The 16,538-nt window shown below is 38.9% G+C and overlaps 1 protein-coding gene across 7 annotated transcripts; it reads right to left on the reverse strand.

The window, feature by feature from the left end:
* Positions 1-371: 371 nt before the first annotated feature.
* On the reverse strand, positions 372-12,213 carry LOC103696152 (RNA-binding KH domain-containing protein RCF3-like). Of its 7 annotated transcripts, none has more exons than XR_003383266.3 (8): positions 12,055-12,213; positions 9,909-10,524; positions 8,419-8,844; positions 8,087-8,344; positions 7,696-7,962; positions 7,510-7,568; positions 5,816-5,970; positions 5,325-5,729 (listed from the first exon to the last, which is right to left on the reverse strand). XR_003383266.3 is itself a non-coding variant. In XM_088702688.2 (8 exons), the coding sequence occupies exons 2-7, from the start codon at positions 10,497-10,499 to the stop codon at positions 6,957-6,959; spliced, it is 1,650 nt and encodes a 549-aa protein (XP_088558814.2). In that variant the 5' UTR covers positions 10,500-10,524; positions 12,055-12,213; the 3' UTR covers positions 5,325-5,970; positions 6,933-6,956. The 7 variants fall into 7 exon arrangements, 5 of the variants coding, with proteins under 5 accessions (XP_008775908.2, XP_088558814.2, XP_038981738.2 ...); XR_003383265.3 differs by having other exon boundaries at positions 5,325-5,737; XM_088702688.2 differs by adding an exon at positions 6,933-7,005 and having other exon boundaries at positions 5,325-5,970.
* Between the last annotated feature and the right edge of the window lie 4,325 nt (positions 12,214-16,538).

Here is a 16,538-nt window from a genome sequence, read left to right on the forward strand (position 1 = left end):
GTTATCCCAAGTTTGTTAGCTAGAGGATTGAAGAATCTATCAATGGGTTTTAATTTATCAAGAGGAAACCCGATTTTTCTTATAGATAATGGCCTCCGTTTGCCCGACCACAGAAGGATGCAGATAAGACAAATGGCCCTATTGGAAAGATGCTGACGCCAGATTCCATGCCACCTATATTTGCGCAGAGGCATACAGTCAAGCACGAAAGCCATCAGTAACGAACACATTAATCATAGTGATTGATCAGCTAATAATACACATTTCAACAATACCATATCATTAATCATTCCATGTCGTTTGTTGATGTATCTGGTTAAGAAGCACCCTCACTTCATTTGCCATTGGATTGTCATTTCTGAAAGCGAATATTACGCACAAACAACTCCTCCTGCCACATAACCAAAAGGAAAGGGGCATGGCAAATTTGATTGCATGAGAAGGTACAAAGAGGAGCCATCAAACTACATCCATCGAACGGACCACTCTCACTTAAAAAGAAACTCCTGAAGGAATTCATAGTTTCTACAGTCGCACGAAAAACCCTTAACGACAGTTCTGACCAAACATGAAGAGAGGGTCATTTTCGGAACCACCCAGAAGCTTTGCTCTCCGCATAAATTTGAACCCAAATAAAATCACTTATTTCATGTCCCAGCCATTGGACTGGGCATCTCCCATTTCATTGAACATGTCCGAAGAAGAGCCTTGGCTTCCCGACATTCCGAAAGCATTGCACTAAAAATAACAAATTTACAATTTGTAGCATATATACTTTCAACCCATTTCTTGGTTGAGAAACATGCAACACAAATGGAACAAAAGAACCAACCACCATGAGGATATCATCCAATCCATCATGAGAACACTGTACAGTTGCTGCTTACCCAATATTAGAGTACTACAGCGTTTTTTTTTTTTTTTTGATCTGACCCCACCTGCAAATAGAACGATTTCTCTATGCAATTGAACACAGGACATGAAAGGCCCATCTCTTGTTCACCAAATTAAGAAATCCAAGTACCTGCAGTGTGGATCCCAGGGCCATAGAGATATTCTAGTGTAGCAGAAGAATAAACTCCCCATCCTGCCTAAAGGAACAAAATTGACACACTGTGGTGGTAGGATATTCCTAAGCCATATAAATATGCAGCCATCAAATGCACAGCTTGTTATGTCCAATGTGGCAGGAGATCATCTCTAGCACCCAACAGCAGCATCACACAGTAAGAAGGTAACCTCTTAAACCTGTAACCCCTTTATTTAGGGTGGTATTTGCATTTTTGAGTCAGAAGTACGGACCCGCTACAAGCACTATTCTCAGGCCTATTGGCGCACGCCAAATATATATATATATATATACACACACACACACACACAAAAATACAAAAAATAGTAAAAACAAAACACAGGCGGGTTATGAAACATGAAGCAAGGGTTCTGCAACTCATGATTGGAATTATGTACTGGCATATCTCTATACACCATTAGAGAACTGTAAAAAGGCTCCAGGCAGAGTTGTAGAAAATTGGAAAATCAAATGAAAATCAGGAACTTGAATATCATTAGTAATAGCAGTTTCGACAAAATGATGCTTTCTTCTGTACATTATATTGAATGGACATATTCTTAGATAGGATTTAAAATTCATTAACTATAAAAACTAATCTTAAAGAAATTGATGTTCAACAAGAAAAGTTCTTGCCATCTATATACTAGTATGTCCTTCCATCTATATGCACTATATTATGGAAACAAGCACAGGTTCCAGATATGACACAACTCGGTGTATACAAGTGCAGGATACAGATATGACAGCATGGGATACACCGATATGACAAATCTTGAAAAATATGATATGCTACAATCAAGGTCGGTGGAACCATCCCGAACCAGACAGTTCTGCCCCTTTTGAGCCGTACCGATGGCTCACCCGTAGGGCTGTCAACGGGCCGAGCTGCTCGGGCTCGGCTCGGGCCCGGCTCGAGCTCGGCTCGTTAGTCAAACGAGCCTGAGCCCAAAATGAGGCCCGTTTAAATCTGAGCCCGAGCCCGAGCTCAAGCCCAAGCAGCTCGTGAGCCCAAACGAGCCCAAAAGAGGGCTCAGTCCAATTAACAATTTAATTGGGTCCCAATTAAATTTGGACTCAACCCAATTAAATTTTATTTGGTTTAATCAATTTAAATCCCAATCTGATTGAACCCAGTTGGATTTAAATCAGACCCAACCCGAGCTAACCCAAATCCATTTAATTTCTATAAATCGAATTGGATTGGTTCGGGTTCGGACTTAGCCCGTTAACCCAAACCCAATCCGTTAATCCTTCCCTCCCACCTCTTCTTTCTTTTTTTTCTTCCTTCTCCTTTCTTCTGGGTTTCTCCAGAAGCTTCCGGGTGTCCCTCCCCTCCCCTCTTCCGGGTGTCCCTCCCCTCCCTTCTTCCGGGTGTCCCCTCCCCTCTCGCCTTCCTCCTCCGCCGCCGATGCCTCGCTGCCTCCTTCCGCTGCCAGTGAAGGAGGTTTCGATCGGAGACTGGATAGGGTTGTCCCTCCTCTTTCCTCTCCGTTTCTCCCTCTTTTCCCCTCTTTGCCGACTCCTCCACCGGCGACGGCGGCGAGACTGCGACAGAGGAGGGGAGTCCCTCGCACGGGAGGGTCGAGCCACGGCCGGCAACGCCCGCGGCCGAGCCCGCGACGTCCTCGGCCGTACCTGCGGCCGACGCCTGTGCAGGCGGTGCTCGCGGCCACCGTACGCGACGAGGTGAGTCCATTCTTCTCTCTTTTTTTTATTTCTTTGTATCCTTCTTTCTTCTCTTCTTCTTTTCTTTCTTTCCTTCATTCTTCTCCGACGACGAACCGCCGGAACTGAGCTCGGCTGGCGGCTGCTCGTTCTTCTCTCCGACGGAGACAGGTACGGAGATGGGGATGGGGCGGGCTCGGGCGAGCCCGAGCCGGGGAATTGGTGAAACGAGCCGAGCCGAGCCTGCGAAGGCTCGGGCTCGGGTCGGCTCGTTAACAGCCCTACTCACCCGTACGGTTCCAGCTATAAAAACAAGACGCTTGCCGGAGCCAGAAAAAGGAAAGCGAGCGATTTTTTAAGTGAAGCCGGCGTCCGCCACCCTCCTTCGGCCCTCCCTCCCCCGCTCGCTCTCTCTTTTCCTCTCTCCCAAGGTGTCATACCCTCTCTCGGCACAGCCCATACTGAGTCGTCCTGCCGGAGAACCAGTACGATGCCCAGTACCAGTTCCTCTGACCTTGGGTACAATACATCAATATGGTATGTATGAATGGACATATATGTATAGATATATACATCAACATGTATAGATATATACATCAATATGTATGAATATATGTTAAAAAAAAGCATTTATCATTTTAAAAGCATATCAGGTTATCAAAATAATGTAGTCTGCACTTTAAAACGATATCATTAAAACCAACTTTTACAAACTCATTATTTGATCTCAATCCATACTCAATTTTAATATTAATGACATTAATATTATAGGCTACAAAATTGATCATTCATCATTAGAGATTATCAATAAATAAAAAAAAACGCAACCCTCGTACTAGGAGGAGGTTATCAGGGAAGTATCTCGAGTATATTCGGGAAGGATCTGCAATGAATAAAAAGATATTTTCCATTAGATCACCTTTTTTTGTTGCTGTTTTTCCTAGGGCTTTTGCACACATCTCTGTGTGTATGCTTCTTTTGGTGTGTTTTTTTTTTTTTTTTGGGAGGAGGGGGGGGGGGGAGGTTGTCTTGTAGAAGATGTATTCCTATTATAAATTTAAGCTCAATGGAAACAGAAAGCATCAGAGGCAAAGGGGGGGGGGGGGGGGGGGGGGGGGGGGGGGAAAGAAACATTGAGTAACAACTCATACACTCATTAGGCAACCATAAATAAAATTAAAAAAATCATAAACTTAAAAGGCATTTGCAAGATTCAAATAACTAAGAAGGCATTAGAAAATAATTATGATTGAACAAAACTATTGCTCTTCAGTCACATAGCAAGATTATTGTACTTTAGAATTTAATCAGGATGATGAAATGAAGTACTCCCATGGTATGAACCTTGTTAGATTTTCCTTTTTAGGGTAAATATATAAAATTTCTTTTCAAAAAATGCACTAAGTATGCTAGATCATAGTAGTTTCAAGTAATTAAAGGATCGCATTAAACATCTAGTTTTGGCTTCTGCCTATGTACCTCTAAATACATGACTGAGAGAACTGGTTTGAGGACTCATCACAGGTACTTTCTTTCATGGCCATTACAGTTTCACATAAAGAATCAAACAATTAGCAAAATTAGAATCATTTATCAACATAAGCAATTTCAACATCAGTGGGAACAAAATAAAGAGAGAGATTTGCAGAAAGCATGAATGGAACCCGGATAAAATGTTGAATTCCATGTTAAGGTCATTATGAACTGATCATAGGACCACCTTTTACAAAAACAACGTTGCAGTCAGCTTAAAACCATAGAACACTAGATTCATTTGATTTCTAGCATGTTTATATAAAAGTGTCAGAAGTTCGGGATGGAAAAGAGTTTAGAGGAGCAAAATAGCAATTCAAAAGCAGAAAATTAAATATCTATCCTGATGTCCATCATATTCTGCAAGTACTCAATATTATGAATGATCAATTCATGAAAAACAATCACTAATATACTAATTAAATTTCAATCTATTCTTGATTTTCTCAACCTATAACTAATTCTTACAAATTATAGATCAATCAAGACAATATTATTAATGAAAAATGTCAACAAAAAATACCTATTTCTAAGCAAATCATCTTACACTGAGTTGAAGTAGGAGTGCAAATGGCTGGATTAAGTGTCAACGCAAAACTGAACCAATCCTAACCAGTTGTCAACTTTTGAACACAAATAAAATAATTGATGCTGGAACCAGACAGGAAGCCAATCAAGATTGGGTTGATTCAAATCAGTTCTTGGATTACCTAGAAATTAATATTTTTTATAACAGAAGTAAAAGGTTCTGTTGTTTCTGTTCAAACTTAAGTACCAGAGACAACAATAAATTAACAAATAATCTATGCAGGAAAATCAGACAATAAGAGAACCCAAAAGAATAAACTATAAATCTTGAACAAAGCATGTCTAATCAACAATACAAAAATAGATGTGAACCATTAATACATAAAATAATAAATACTATGCAGATATATATCATATTATATACTTTACATATATGATACTACATAATATACATGCATATGGATCTGACACCTTGACCTGGAACAAGAATCAACCAAATCAGGTTTTTAAAAATGAAAACAGGGAATGAACCAATATATGCTTAAATTTGAACCAAATCAAGCCCAAAGGGCAGTTCAGTTCAAGTTTCAGGTTCCTGAAAAATGTGCGACTCTAGTTGCGAGTCTTGAGTATGATGACTCTAGTTAGGAATGTAGGAGCACAGAACTAAAAGAAAAATCGGTAATTATGTCAGTTCACATTTGTATAACATCGGAACCCTCTTAAAGGTAGCTGATATTTCATGTACTATGAGCACACACCAAAGAGACGCACGTAAGGCTTCTCCGGGCTAGCAAAGTCACATGTTTGGGGTCCAAAGTTTAGACTATCCTATGACCAAGTTAGCTGGGAAGATTTCTTAGAAGTGAATATGGACCATTGAGCGGAATTCTTGCCAGCCTTCTAAGTAAAAACCCAAAGTTCCCAGAACCTGCAAAACTGATATCATTTGCATTTTTCAATTCTATTCCGCACTGAAACCTTATGAAGCATTAGAAAAGGACAAAGCAAACTTACCAATCTCACATGTCAGTAAATCCAGTAAAATGACATAGCTCACAAACCAGCTTCAAGCAATGGTTTCCCCATGAATTAAGCTCATTCGAATCGCCTACCTTCGATACAGTTGTTTAGCATGGACTAATGGCATAAATGCTTCTCCACTGCAAAGCCTTCAAAACAACATGAACACACACAAAATAAGCTAACACACTTACTTCACTGATTTGCTGCACTAAAATTCTAAAGTGCTAATCAGTGAGGTCCAGCCATTGTTAATAAAAGGAAATTTCAGAAGCCACGACTGCTTTCCGGAGCAGAAACAATTTCCCAGGTGTACAGAAGATGCTACTAATTCTGATCATGTGCTTGCATATATGCATGCATACAGACCATTCATCCAAGAATAACGAACAAGATCAAAGATAAACTTGTAAGGTTCAAACAAAATAAGGAGAGAATTCTGGCTGGATAATATGAAGAAAAAAAAACTTGCAATGTAACAACCCAGAAGCATGGTGTGGAATTGTATCATAATACCAGCAATCCAATAAAAATTTCAAACTGAAAGTCTTTAGCACAAGGGTGGCTAACTTCCCCTAAAGTTTTGAGGATGAGTTCCACTTCTAAATAGGGCAAACCACTAAGTATTACCACTCAAGAAGAAAGAGCCGAGGTTTAAAGTACATTCAGTCTTAGAATTTTAAAAATAATACAATTGCTTCCAAACATAAGGTTGGGCATGAAACATGTTCCCGTGGCAGCGCTGATATAAGCTGGTGTAATGCTAAAGGCATGGGCATGAGAAACGGAAAGTATTATCACTTGTTAATCCTCCTAAATATAGCTTCCAAGGTGGGAGATTAGTATCTCAGAAACTGTTCATCTGGTCTTCTGGTTTAGGCTTGAGGCTTCATATAGGCTGGCTCCAGGCTTCATAGACCTCAGCTGTTTTAAATTGGAGGCCAAGGCAACAAAGGTTAAGAAAAAAGGTGCATTAGAAATCTAATATAGGTAGGCTGGTTGGGTAAAAGACAGCAAATTGGTCGGAAAAGAATAAGTGACTTACAAGCATATCTAAAGTTATTCCATGTATTTTCATTGAAAGATAAAGAAGGTAAAGGGAGTAGTCTACCTGATAGGCTAATCACAGGGAACACTAATAACCATGATGTTTCCCATGGGAAACAGGGTTTGGACCAGATAACCTGGTAAAAGAAGCTATTGATTAGGATCATCATAATAGGAAATTTTTTTATTAAAGAAAAAATGAAAAAAAATGATTGACTACTCAAAAACAGTAAATAATATTCATCAAAATTTTATGTAGAAATTGTAATAGCCAAATGGACAAGATAGATGAAACCATATTAGTTTAGAGATAAAAGGCAGTAGTTCTCTCAACCATTGATTTTCCTTGGAACTAGAGGCTAGAGACAAATTCCAAAAGTGAAAAAACTTAGAAAGTCTAAACATCAATTGGTCCAATGCTGAATACTCCTTAAGTATTCATTACCACCTTTTCCCATTTGTTTCAAGGTACATGCCCACATATCAGCAGCTTATGATCATTAATGAAAGGGTTGATATGAACATTGGCAAACAAAACTAGTGTACATAAGTGTCTCCCGATTTTTCTTTCACACCTATGTAAACAAAGATACTTGACAGGCAACATGCCAAATGCCGTCAGCAAGATAAAATAGCCTTACCCAGTGCTTCCAGAACGAGCAGAGTACCCACCATATGCGCTGTAACTGCTACCACCACCCTAAAGAGTGCACCAAAAAAATTTGTGAAATTAAACTGCAACTGGTCAATAACCAGACCATGAGAGAGGGGGAGAGAGCAGTAAAAAAGTTAAATTATTGTTTTAGAAATTAATGCAAAGAAAGTACCTGGGAACCACCATAACCTCCATAGTTGTCAGAGGGCATCAAATCACCTGAAGCACCATATCCACCAGAGTATGAATATCCACGGCCATACGCCTTGCTATCCTTGCTCCCATATTTTGACCCATCAGAAGCATCACCTGGCAAGGGATGGTAGGGAACAGAGGATGGAAATGCAGACAGCGCACTCTCCCTTTCAAAGAAATTGGCCTTCAGCCGTGTTGTTACTTGTACAAGAGCATTTCTGGCAACATCAAGGTCGCCACTTATCTGGTAATTATATTTATAATAAAAAAAGATGTTGTGGTTAGACAAACTCCATGCAACATATCAGCATATTTCACCTTGCATTCAGATGATATGTATGTAGTTCACTGAATTGACTTACTATTACCTGAACCATCTCATCATCTTCAGCAGCAACTTTGGGAAGGTTTTCCTTTGAAAGTATGCGTATATTTGCCCTGGTGTTTCTCCTCATTTCAGATATGATGGTCCCACCTTTACCAATTAGGCAACCAATGCGTGATGTCGATACAAGTAAGCGGGTAGTGTATGAAGGTTCACCAGTTTCTCTCTCAGTTTTCTCACTGCATCTAGGCTGTAAGCGTACTGCAGCATCTATGGTGGGAGAAATTGGGTCTTCAAAGAACTGAAAGAATGAAAAGGTAAACCCAATGTAGCTTCCAAAAACATTTTTTTAAAAAAAAATCACATGAATATCACCTCTTTTGCTGAAATAGATATTATGCAGTCATCTTCCGCAGAGGAACTATCTACTTTGATATATGCTCCAGATTCCTGCCTGATCTGTTTAATAATGGCCCCACCCTTTCCAATCACACCTCCTATGTTGACAGAAGGACACAATAGACGTAAGCTAAACTCCTTTGCAGAACTTTCATCCCTTGAAGGCGGGTAGAAAGATGGCCAATCTCCTGCAGCATCACCCTTGTAACCTCCATAAGGACCCACTAGTGGACCCATACCCATAACTGGAGCACTGGCACTTGGAACCCCAAACTGACCACCTAGTGGGTACATCTGGGACATGCTGGAAGCAAGCAGGTGTTGCGAACGAGATGGATTATCATGGAGGCGGGATGAAACTTGAAGAAGAGCTTTTTTAACAACTACAACTTCCCCAGTAATCTGATACCAAAAAAAATATCTCTGATCAGAGAGACATAGTTAACAAAAATTCTGTCTGATCAGAGACATAGTTACCAATAAACATAAGGGAACAGAAGTAGACTTGCAAGCATAATCTATACCAATGCAACAGAGAGAAGATTTTTTTTTTTGGAGAGAGGGGGGGGGGGGGGGGGTGGGGCGCGCTAATGATGTGAAGGCAATGCCTGAGTTACCATCAGTTGCTTATGCTATTTACAATATTAAATATACTATATCCTCTATTGGTTTCCAAAAAGAGCTTCCCCAGTAATCTGATACCAAAAAAAAAAAATCTCTGATCAGAGAGATATAGTTAACAAAGATTCTGTCTGATTAGAGACATAGTTAACAATAAACATAAGGGAACAGAAGAAAATAAAACAGAAGTAGACTTGCACATATAATCTATACCAATGCACAGAGAGAAGCTTCTTTTTTTTTTTTGGACGAGGAGGAGGGGGGGCAGGGGGGATAATGATGTGAAGGGACAATGCCAGAGTTATCATCAGTTGCTTATGCTAGTTACAATATTAAATATACTATATTCTCTATTGGTTTCCAAAAAGCAAGCACACAATTAAGCATTACTTTATCATCTATTGGTTTCCAAAAGGAAAGCACACAATTAAGCATTACTTTGATCTTCAAATGATACACAATAGGAAAAGGGCAGAAAGAAAACATCAGAAGTAGAATCTTTTGTTTAGTAAGGGTAAATCCAGTAACCATTAACAGATCTGACAAGTCAAGAGTCTCTCGCTTAGGACAAATAAGCTCTCACCGAAACTGATGCACGCTCCATGCTATGACAGCAAGTGGAGCAAAGTTGTTAATTATAAGGAATGCATGATCAACATATGAGTGAAGCTGAAAGCATATATACAGTAATGCACCAAAACATCACCCCTCTGATGATGCAAATGCAAGATACATAATGTGAACTGCTAGCATGTGGTGCAAGCCTCACATGTAAACAGGGGGTATGCATTAGGCATACATCACAACTAAAATTTCTTTACTAATATGCAAGTGAACCATCATACCTGCAGAAGCTCATCACTACTGATGGCACAAGCAGGAAGATGTTCATTTTTCAAAATGCGAATTTGAGCACCAGTGTCACTACGTATGCCCTGTATAATTTGTCCCCCTTTCCCAATAATACAGCCAATCTGGTCAGATGGCACAAGCAGACGGACAGTAACTTGAGGGGCACCTGCATCTGCATCTTCATCACCAGGTGCCTCATCTGTGACGAGCCTCTCGTTCACTCTAAAGAGGGCATCTTGCGCAGGGCAAACATTATCCCCAGTATCTTCAAAGGAATTCGTTTCTCTGCTTGTGCTAAATATGGTTATAACTCGCTCATCACATCCAGGTACAGTCTCACCAATCCTGATCTTAGCTTGTGTATCAGACCTCAGTTGCTTCACAATCTCACCACCCCTCCCGATGATGCTTCCGATTTTTCTTCCAGGACACAAGTAACGATAAACAGTATCTTCTGGCCCAGGAACATAGGGATCTCTTTCTTCACCAGGATTTCTTCTCTTGCTTGCTCCATTTGCTCCATTGTCAGCATAGTCTGACTGAGAGTGGGATCGTTTACCATAGTTGTTTCTCTGTCCAGCCATTAAGGAACTTGATTTTTTTTCACTTCTGCAACAAATATTCATCATGTTAGATCAAATATATTTACCTTCTACTTCCCCATTAAAAGAATAAGCTCATTTAACATCACTCCAGGCAGCCAAAGTGGAGGAACAATGCAAAATAGTTGAAGTAATGTAACGTTTCTAAACAGGCTATGATCCATTAGCTGATCATGTAAGATTTTGGTGCAACCCTGGAGGTTATCCCCTACAACCAAGCCCCCCAAATATACACATGCACGCACGCTCAAAACAAACACATACATAGGGAGAGAGTATCTAATTAAATAATAAAGGGAAAAACTTGTAAAAGTTCAGAAATGATGAAAGTTGGCTGGAAAAGAAAACATTACAATCTTGACAACAAGCAGAAAATCTGCAAAATCAAGAACTTAAAGAGCTCAAAAAGAAAGCAGATATGACAACCAAGAAGAATATAGAGAAGTTGACTGCATAAATAAACTCATGTATTAATTTTAAAGATGCTAATATGTAAAAATAAAATTTCCTGATTTATCAAAATAATGATATATTTATACAGTAACTTCATAATGAAAATTATATGAATAAATGAAACATCTAAATAGTTTGTGACAGCCACCAATTGAGAAAACTTGCCATTATATTCAGGGGTTTGCCTTCCAACACATGTCAGCACCAGAATGACACATAGCATGACTGCAGTGCAATCATCCTTGCAAGCAGAGGGAAAGTCGGGAACCAATAGTGGCCATGCATGCTAGTTCATGCCAGAACTGAAAAAGAGTTGGCATATCATGCTAGTGCAAGGCTGCGAAATCACTGGCATGCAGCACTGACAATCTTGAGTATGTTTATGTCCAAGATCCTTCATGATTTTACTTCAAATTAGCTATTTAACGAGAAGAGCCAACTGTCAACTAGGCAATTGAAACCAACAGAACAACCAAGACGAACAGAAAATACAACATCAGGATACAGATGTATCTAAAAGAAGATAATAAATCTTTATTCACTTAGAAGAACCGACACCCCCCCACCCCCCCCGCGTTGGGTTTTCATCACTGCACCTAGTGAACCACCAATAACCCTGTCTAAAGCTCCTGATCGAAACTCAAGAACGACGAGATCTTTTGTTTCCATTATTCACCAATCAAAACCCTTGAAGATGAAATCTTTCACCCACCAAACCACCTAATTCTCGGTTCTATAAGTGAAAATTAAGTTTTACCGCATATAAACCTTAGATCTAAAACAATCTTTCGCATTCCAAACCACCTATTCTCGGTTCTATAGCACACTGCTATGAAAAATAGGTTTTACCGCACATAAACCCTAGAATCTAAAACAAATCATCCAAAGGCAGCAAAGAAACGGCCACAGTCTCAGAATCGTCTATAACCATAAGATAGAGCAGAAGAGAACCAGAGAAATTGAAGAACGAGAATATCTTCTCAAACAACCGGCTAAGAACCAAAAACCTAACGAAATCATGGGAAACGCGCATCGTTTCGAAGAACGGAAAGCAGCGATTTCGTGAGGAGAGGGAATTTCGCACCTCGAGATCTTGCTTCTTTGTCCGGCTCGTCTCCCCTGATTTCTTCCGCGAACCCTAGAAAGGAGTTGGAGTCGGAAAGGAATCAAAGGACCCGCTTTTATTAAGTCGGGAGCTAACCCAGATACGGACTCTAGGGTTACTTTTGTGCTGGGGAAAAGAAAAAAATAAAAAAAAAAATACAAGGCCCAACCAAAAGTACCCAAAGAGATTCCTGTAGCACGAGGGCTTGGACGCGTTATGTGACCCGGTCACCGTTAGCGCAACCCATTGGGCCGGCAACAAAATAATAAATAAATTAAGTTGTTAATAGGATTGATTAAAATGGAAAATAAGTAACTGATAATTGAAAATTGAACTCTCTCCTATAACGCAAGTAAATGATTTAACTAAACCTATTTTATTTTATTCTTTATTTCCTCATTATTCTCTTTAGATAATAATACACAAAATTAAATTGATTCAAGCCTAAATTTGGGCTCCATTTTAGAAATTATTTGGGCTCGAGCCGAACTAATGACATATTCCGAGCTTGACACAACAAACAAATAAGCTCTATATTTAAGCCTAAATCTGGTCTAAATTTTTTCAAGCCTAGCCCAAATTCCGGCCCAGAGTTGGCTTGAGTCCGTATCTAGCAAATATTAATAGTTGAGTTGCTAAAAAGGCAGCGGGGAGTTGGATGAATGGATATTTTTTAGTCACATTGATTTTTTTCAGAAAACATGAAATTGAAACGGCTAAAAACAAAGCAGGATGCCAGGATCAAAAACCTAAGAATCTACAACAGATCTTCAAGTCCACCAACACATGGTCTTTATTTTAAAAAATAATAAATTAAAACTAATTATTATGTGAAGGTCTATAATATTGAGGAGCGACAAAGGCTGATCATGCACCATAGAGGTGATGATAATGCTAATGATATCCTATCCTTCATAAAAAGAGATTAGAATGCACCAACCTTGCACCACTAAAGAGTGCATACAAAAGCTTCTTTTACTCTCAAGGATTGGACTACTATCCTTGGTGGCTAACCGATTAATGATCGGTTGGATTCTCTGGATAGCTAACACCTAAGTATTAAGCTGTCGTGCCTCCTCTCATCTAGGCCTAGGTTGTGCTAGGACTTTTGAATGAAGGTCTTAGTCAATTATAGAATGTCTCTATCTTCAAGAGAGTACAGACAAAAACCATATTGTAAAAAGATCATGCCACCCTTGACCCTTACACCATTGCATCCTCGAGCTAATCCAGGTTCTATAAGGTTGCCTCGAGTCCTCACCGTCGTATGCGTAATTTGGATGGTGTTTAGACTTTTCATTCTACAGCTGGATATGAAAATGAAGGATGGAAAGAGAGGTAGCACATCCGGCTTCCCTTTCTCCTTTTCACTCCTCTCTCAAGGAGGGGATTGAAACCCCAAATATTCTATTTTTGGAGCTCAATCTTGGAAATAAAGTCTTTTGAGAATCTTTATTGGCTAAACAATTAGCAAATCAGTTACCATGTCTAGAAATATAGCTTTCTTTAAAACCAAATGCTATGTAATAGGGTATCAGCCAATATTCTCTGCATCTTTTTTGGGAAACCTTTACTGGCTAACCAATCAGCAAATTGAATACCTTCTTTAAAATATGAGTTGCTTTAAATGCCAGAGGAGTCCGCCGGGTATCATTGAGAGTGCCCTTTGATCCAATTTTGAGTAACCTGGTACATAATTAGGCCTGCTAAAAAACCAGGCGGGCTGCTCGGCCTGTTCAAGCCTGGCATAGTTTTGACGTACCTGGACCTCATTTTTCATCCTGGCAGACTGGATCGGGCCAGAAATTTGAGCCTATACTTTGATTGGGCCAGAATCAGATTTGCACTGACCCGAACCAAGCCTGTTATTTAAATTAATAAATATTATATATATATGATATTTTTTAAAAAAATTTATAGCTTTACAAATTTACATCTTAACCTAACTCTTAAATGCTTAATCTCGTCGCACCTCGCCTCTATCACATCATCCACTCCTCCTCTCGCCGCCGTCACATTGTTCTCTCTCCCTCTCGCTGCGGCCGCATCATCCGCTCCCCCTCACTATGGCCGCAACGTCCGCTCCACCTCTCGCCGCAGCTACATCGTATTCTTTCTTGCTCGCCACCATTGTGTCGTTGCTCTCTTCAATACCTTGTGCTATGTTACTCTTTTCAGTGAACAATATGGTAATCATAAATAATAACATGCTAAGATTTAGACTCACAATAATATCGTATTCAAGTTTGAAAGATATACTTGCGAAAGACATATTGAATACGTTCTTCAATCACCTAGAATAATAGTGGCTGGATCCTTCTTTCCTTACTCCTTACAAAAGATAGTTGGCAATCGGACAAGTTATCAACCATATGGAGAGGAGAGGGGACCTACACATTATATAGAAAATATAAGGGAGCCTTCCCATTAAAGGTTCCAAATCCTAATTGGGTTTTTTAGCCTACATACCAAAATTATCATAATAAATAGGACTCAATCCTATACATACAAGGTGCATCAAAGCCCATAAAACAAAATGATCACGCATCATATTGGGCTTAACCATAGTACCACTATCAGCCATAAGTCTAACCCATTTTATAAAATAAAAATATGCAATTAGTGGAAGCCCATATTTTGAAAATATTCTAATATTCTTCCACTTGGGCGAACACGGATTGTCATATTAATTTAAAAAACTTTATTTTGAAAACGACTCTCGGGTTAGACTACATAAATGGCCATGTATATAGCTCAAATGATAATCACCTTGGATACATGATTCGGTCCAACAAGAACATCAACATCGAACATGGAAGTTGTTACACCATTTAATTGATGTAAGACCACTCCACAGCTATAAATACTAACATCCTTATCGACATGGATCCTCATCCTCTAACTAATGTAGTAGTATGTAGTATGAACTTAGCACCAAAATGTGACTAAAATGTGTGCTAATTCACATCGGTCCACATAAATGCTTCAAAAAGAAGCCACATGTCTCAAAAGAGATTTACATTATGTCTTTATGCATTATATCTCGAGATCAAAATGATATCACAACAAAAGACATATATGAAATGCATGCTCAAATATAATTATAATTCATGTGCACAAAATATAGAATTATAAATGAAAAGATAAATGCTATTATTATTGGAAAAGGATGTACCCGAAGCATATGGGTTGCCTACGTACCCCATAAAAAAGGGATCAAGCCAAAACGTAGTTCTTTTACATAAATAACTCCCACTAACCAAAAACATCAAAGGTTTTCACAATGCCCATATTAGCAATATGTGTCTTAAAGACTTTCAGTGCGAGTCCCTTAGTCAATGGGTCTGCAATCATTGTCTCTGTATTTATATGCCCTATTTTTTTCTCTGTCCTTCTTTTACTTTATCTCTAACCACTAAGTACTTGATGTCTATATACTTAGAGCCACCAGAACTCTTGTTATTCTTCGAAAAGAACACCGATGCACTATTGTCAGCGTAGATAGTAATTGGTCTCGAGATGGAATCAATAACTTTCAGTCCCAAAATAAAATTTCTCAACCAAATGGCTTGAATCGTAGCTCCATAACATGCCACAAATTCAGCCTGCATAGTAGAAGAAGCTACTAGAGTTTGCTTGATGCTTTTTCCAAGAAATAGCTCCACCAGCCATCATAAAAACATAACCTGAAGTTGACTTCAGATAATCTTGACATCCTGCAAAATTAGAATCCGAGCAGCCTACCACCTCAAGATGATTTGTATGCTGAAAAGTAAGCACATAACCTTTAGTCTTCTTTAAATATCTCATAACTTTCTTAGTTGCTTTTCAATGCTCGTCTTGGATTCGACTGAAATATATTAAAGACATTGATTGCATAGGCTATGTCTGGTCTAGTGGAAACTTGAACTAAATGCATTGATCTACTGTATTTTCAACAAAACCAAGAGAAGTCACAATTTCATCAAATTTCAAATATCATAGTCGGGATGCTTGCTTGAGCCCATATATAGATTTATTCAACTTATACACCAAATTTTTTTTTCTCTACAATAAAATCTTCGGATTGTCTCATGTAAACTGTTTCACAGAGAACTCTATTTAAAAATGCTATCTTAACATTTATTTAATAAAGCTCCAAATCATAGTGTGCTACAAGTGTTATAATAATTCTAAAAGAATCCTTGGATAAAACCAGTGAAAAAGTCACATTATAGTCGATGCCCTCTAAAACTTTTAGCAACTAGCCTTGCCTTTTGTCGTTCAACGTCCCCTTTCGAGTCTAATTTAGATTTGTAAACCCATTTGCAATCTATCGCCTTAACATGTGGTGGAAGCTCAACAAGTTTCCAAACTCTATTTTTCTTTATAGAAAGCATTTCATCTTCCATGACATTTAGCCATTTATCTAAGTTAGGTCTTGTTAATGCTTCTTTAAAGGAGATGGGATCAATATTATGCCC

Source organism: Phoenix dactylifera, chromosome 1 (assembly GCF_051530095.1).
Source record: "Phoenix dactylifera cultivar Ajwa chromosome 1, Ajwa_hap1_PhDact_Kaust_v1.1, whole genome shotgun sequence".
Taxonomy (NCBI): domain Eukaryota; kingdom Viridiplantae; phylum Streptophyta; class Magnoliopsida; order Arecales; family Arecaceae; genus Phoenix; species Phoenix dactylifera.

Coding starts and splice junctions, on each gene's coding strand:
- LOC103696152 (XM_008777686.6), bottom strand. CDS start 10,499: ATGGCTGGACAGAGAAACAACTATGGTAAACGATCCCACTCTCAGTCA. Junction 8,345..8,418: donor TATCTATTTCAGCAAAAGAG/GTGATATTCATG, acceptor TCATTCTTTCAG/TTCTTTGAAGACCCAATTTC. Junction 5,971..7,509: donor GCTCGTTCTGGAAGCACTGG/GTAAGGCTATTT, acceptor GTTGTTTTGAAG/GCTTTGCAGTGGAGAAGCAT.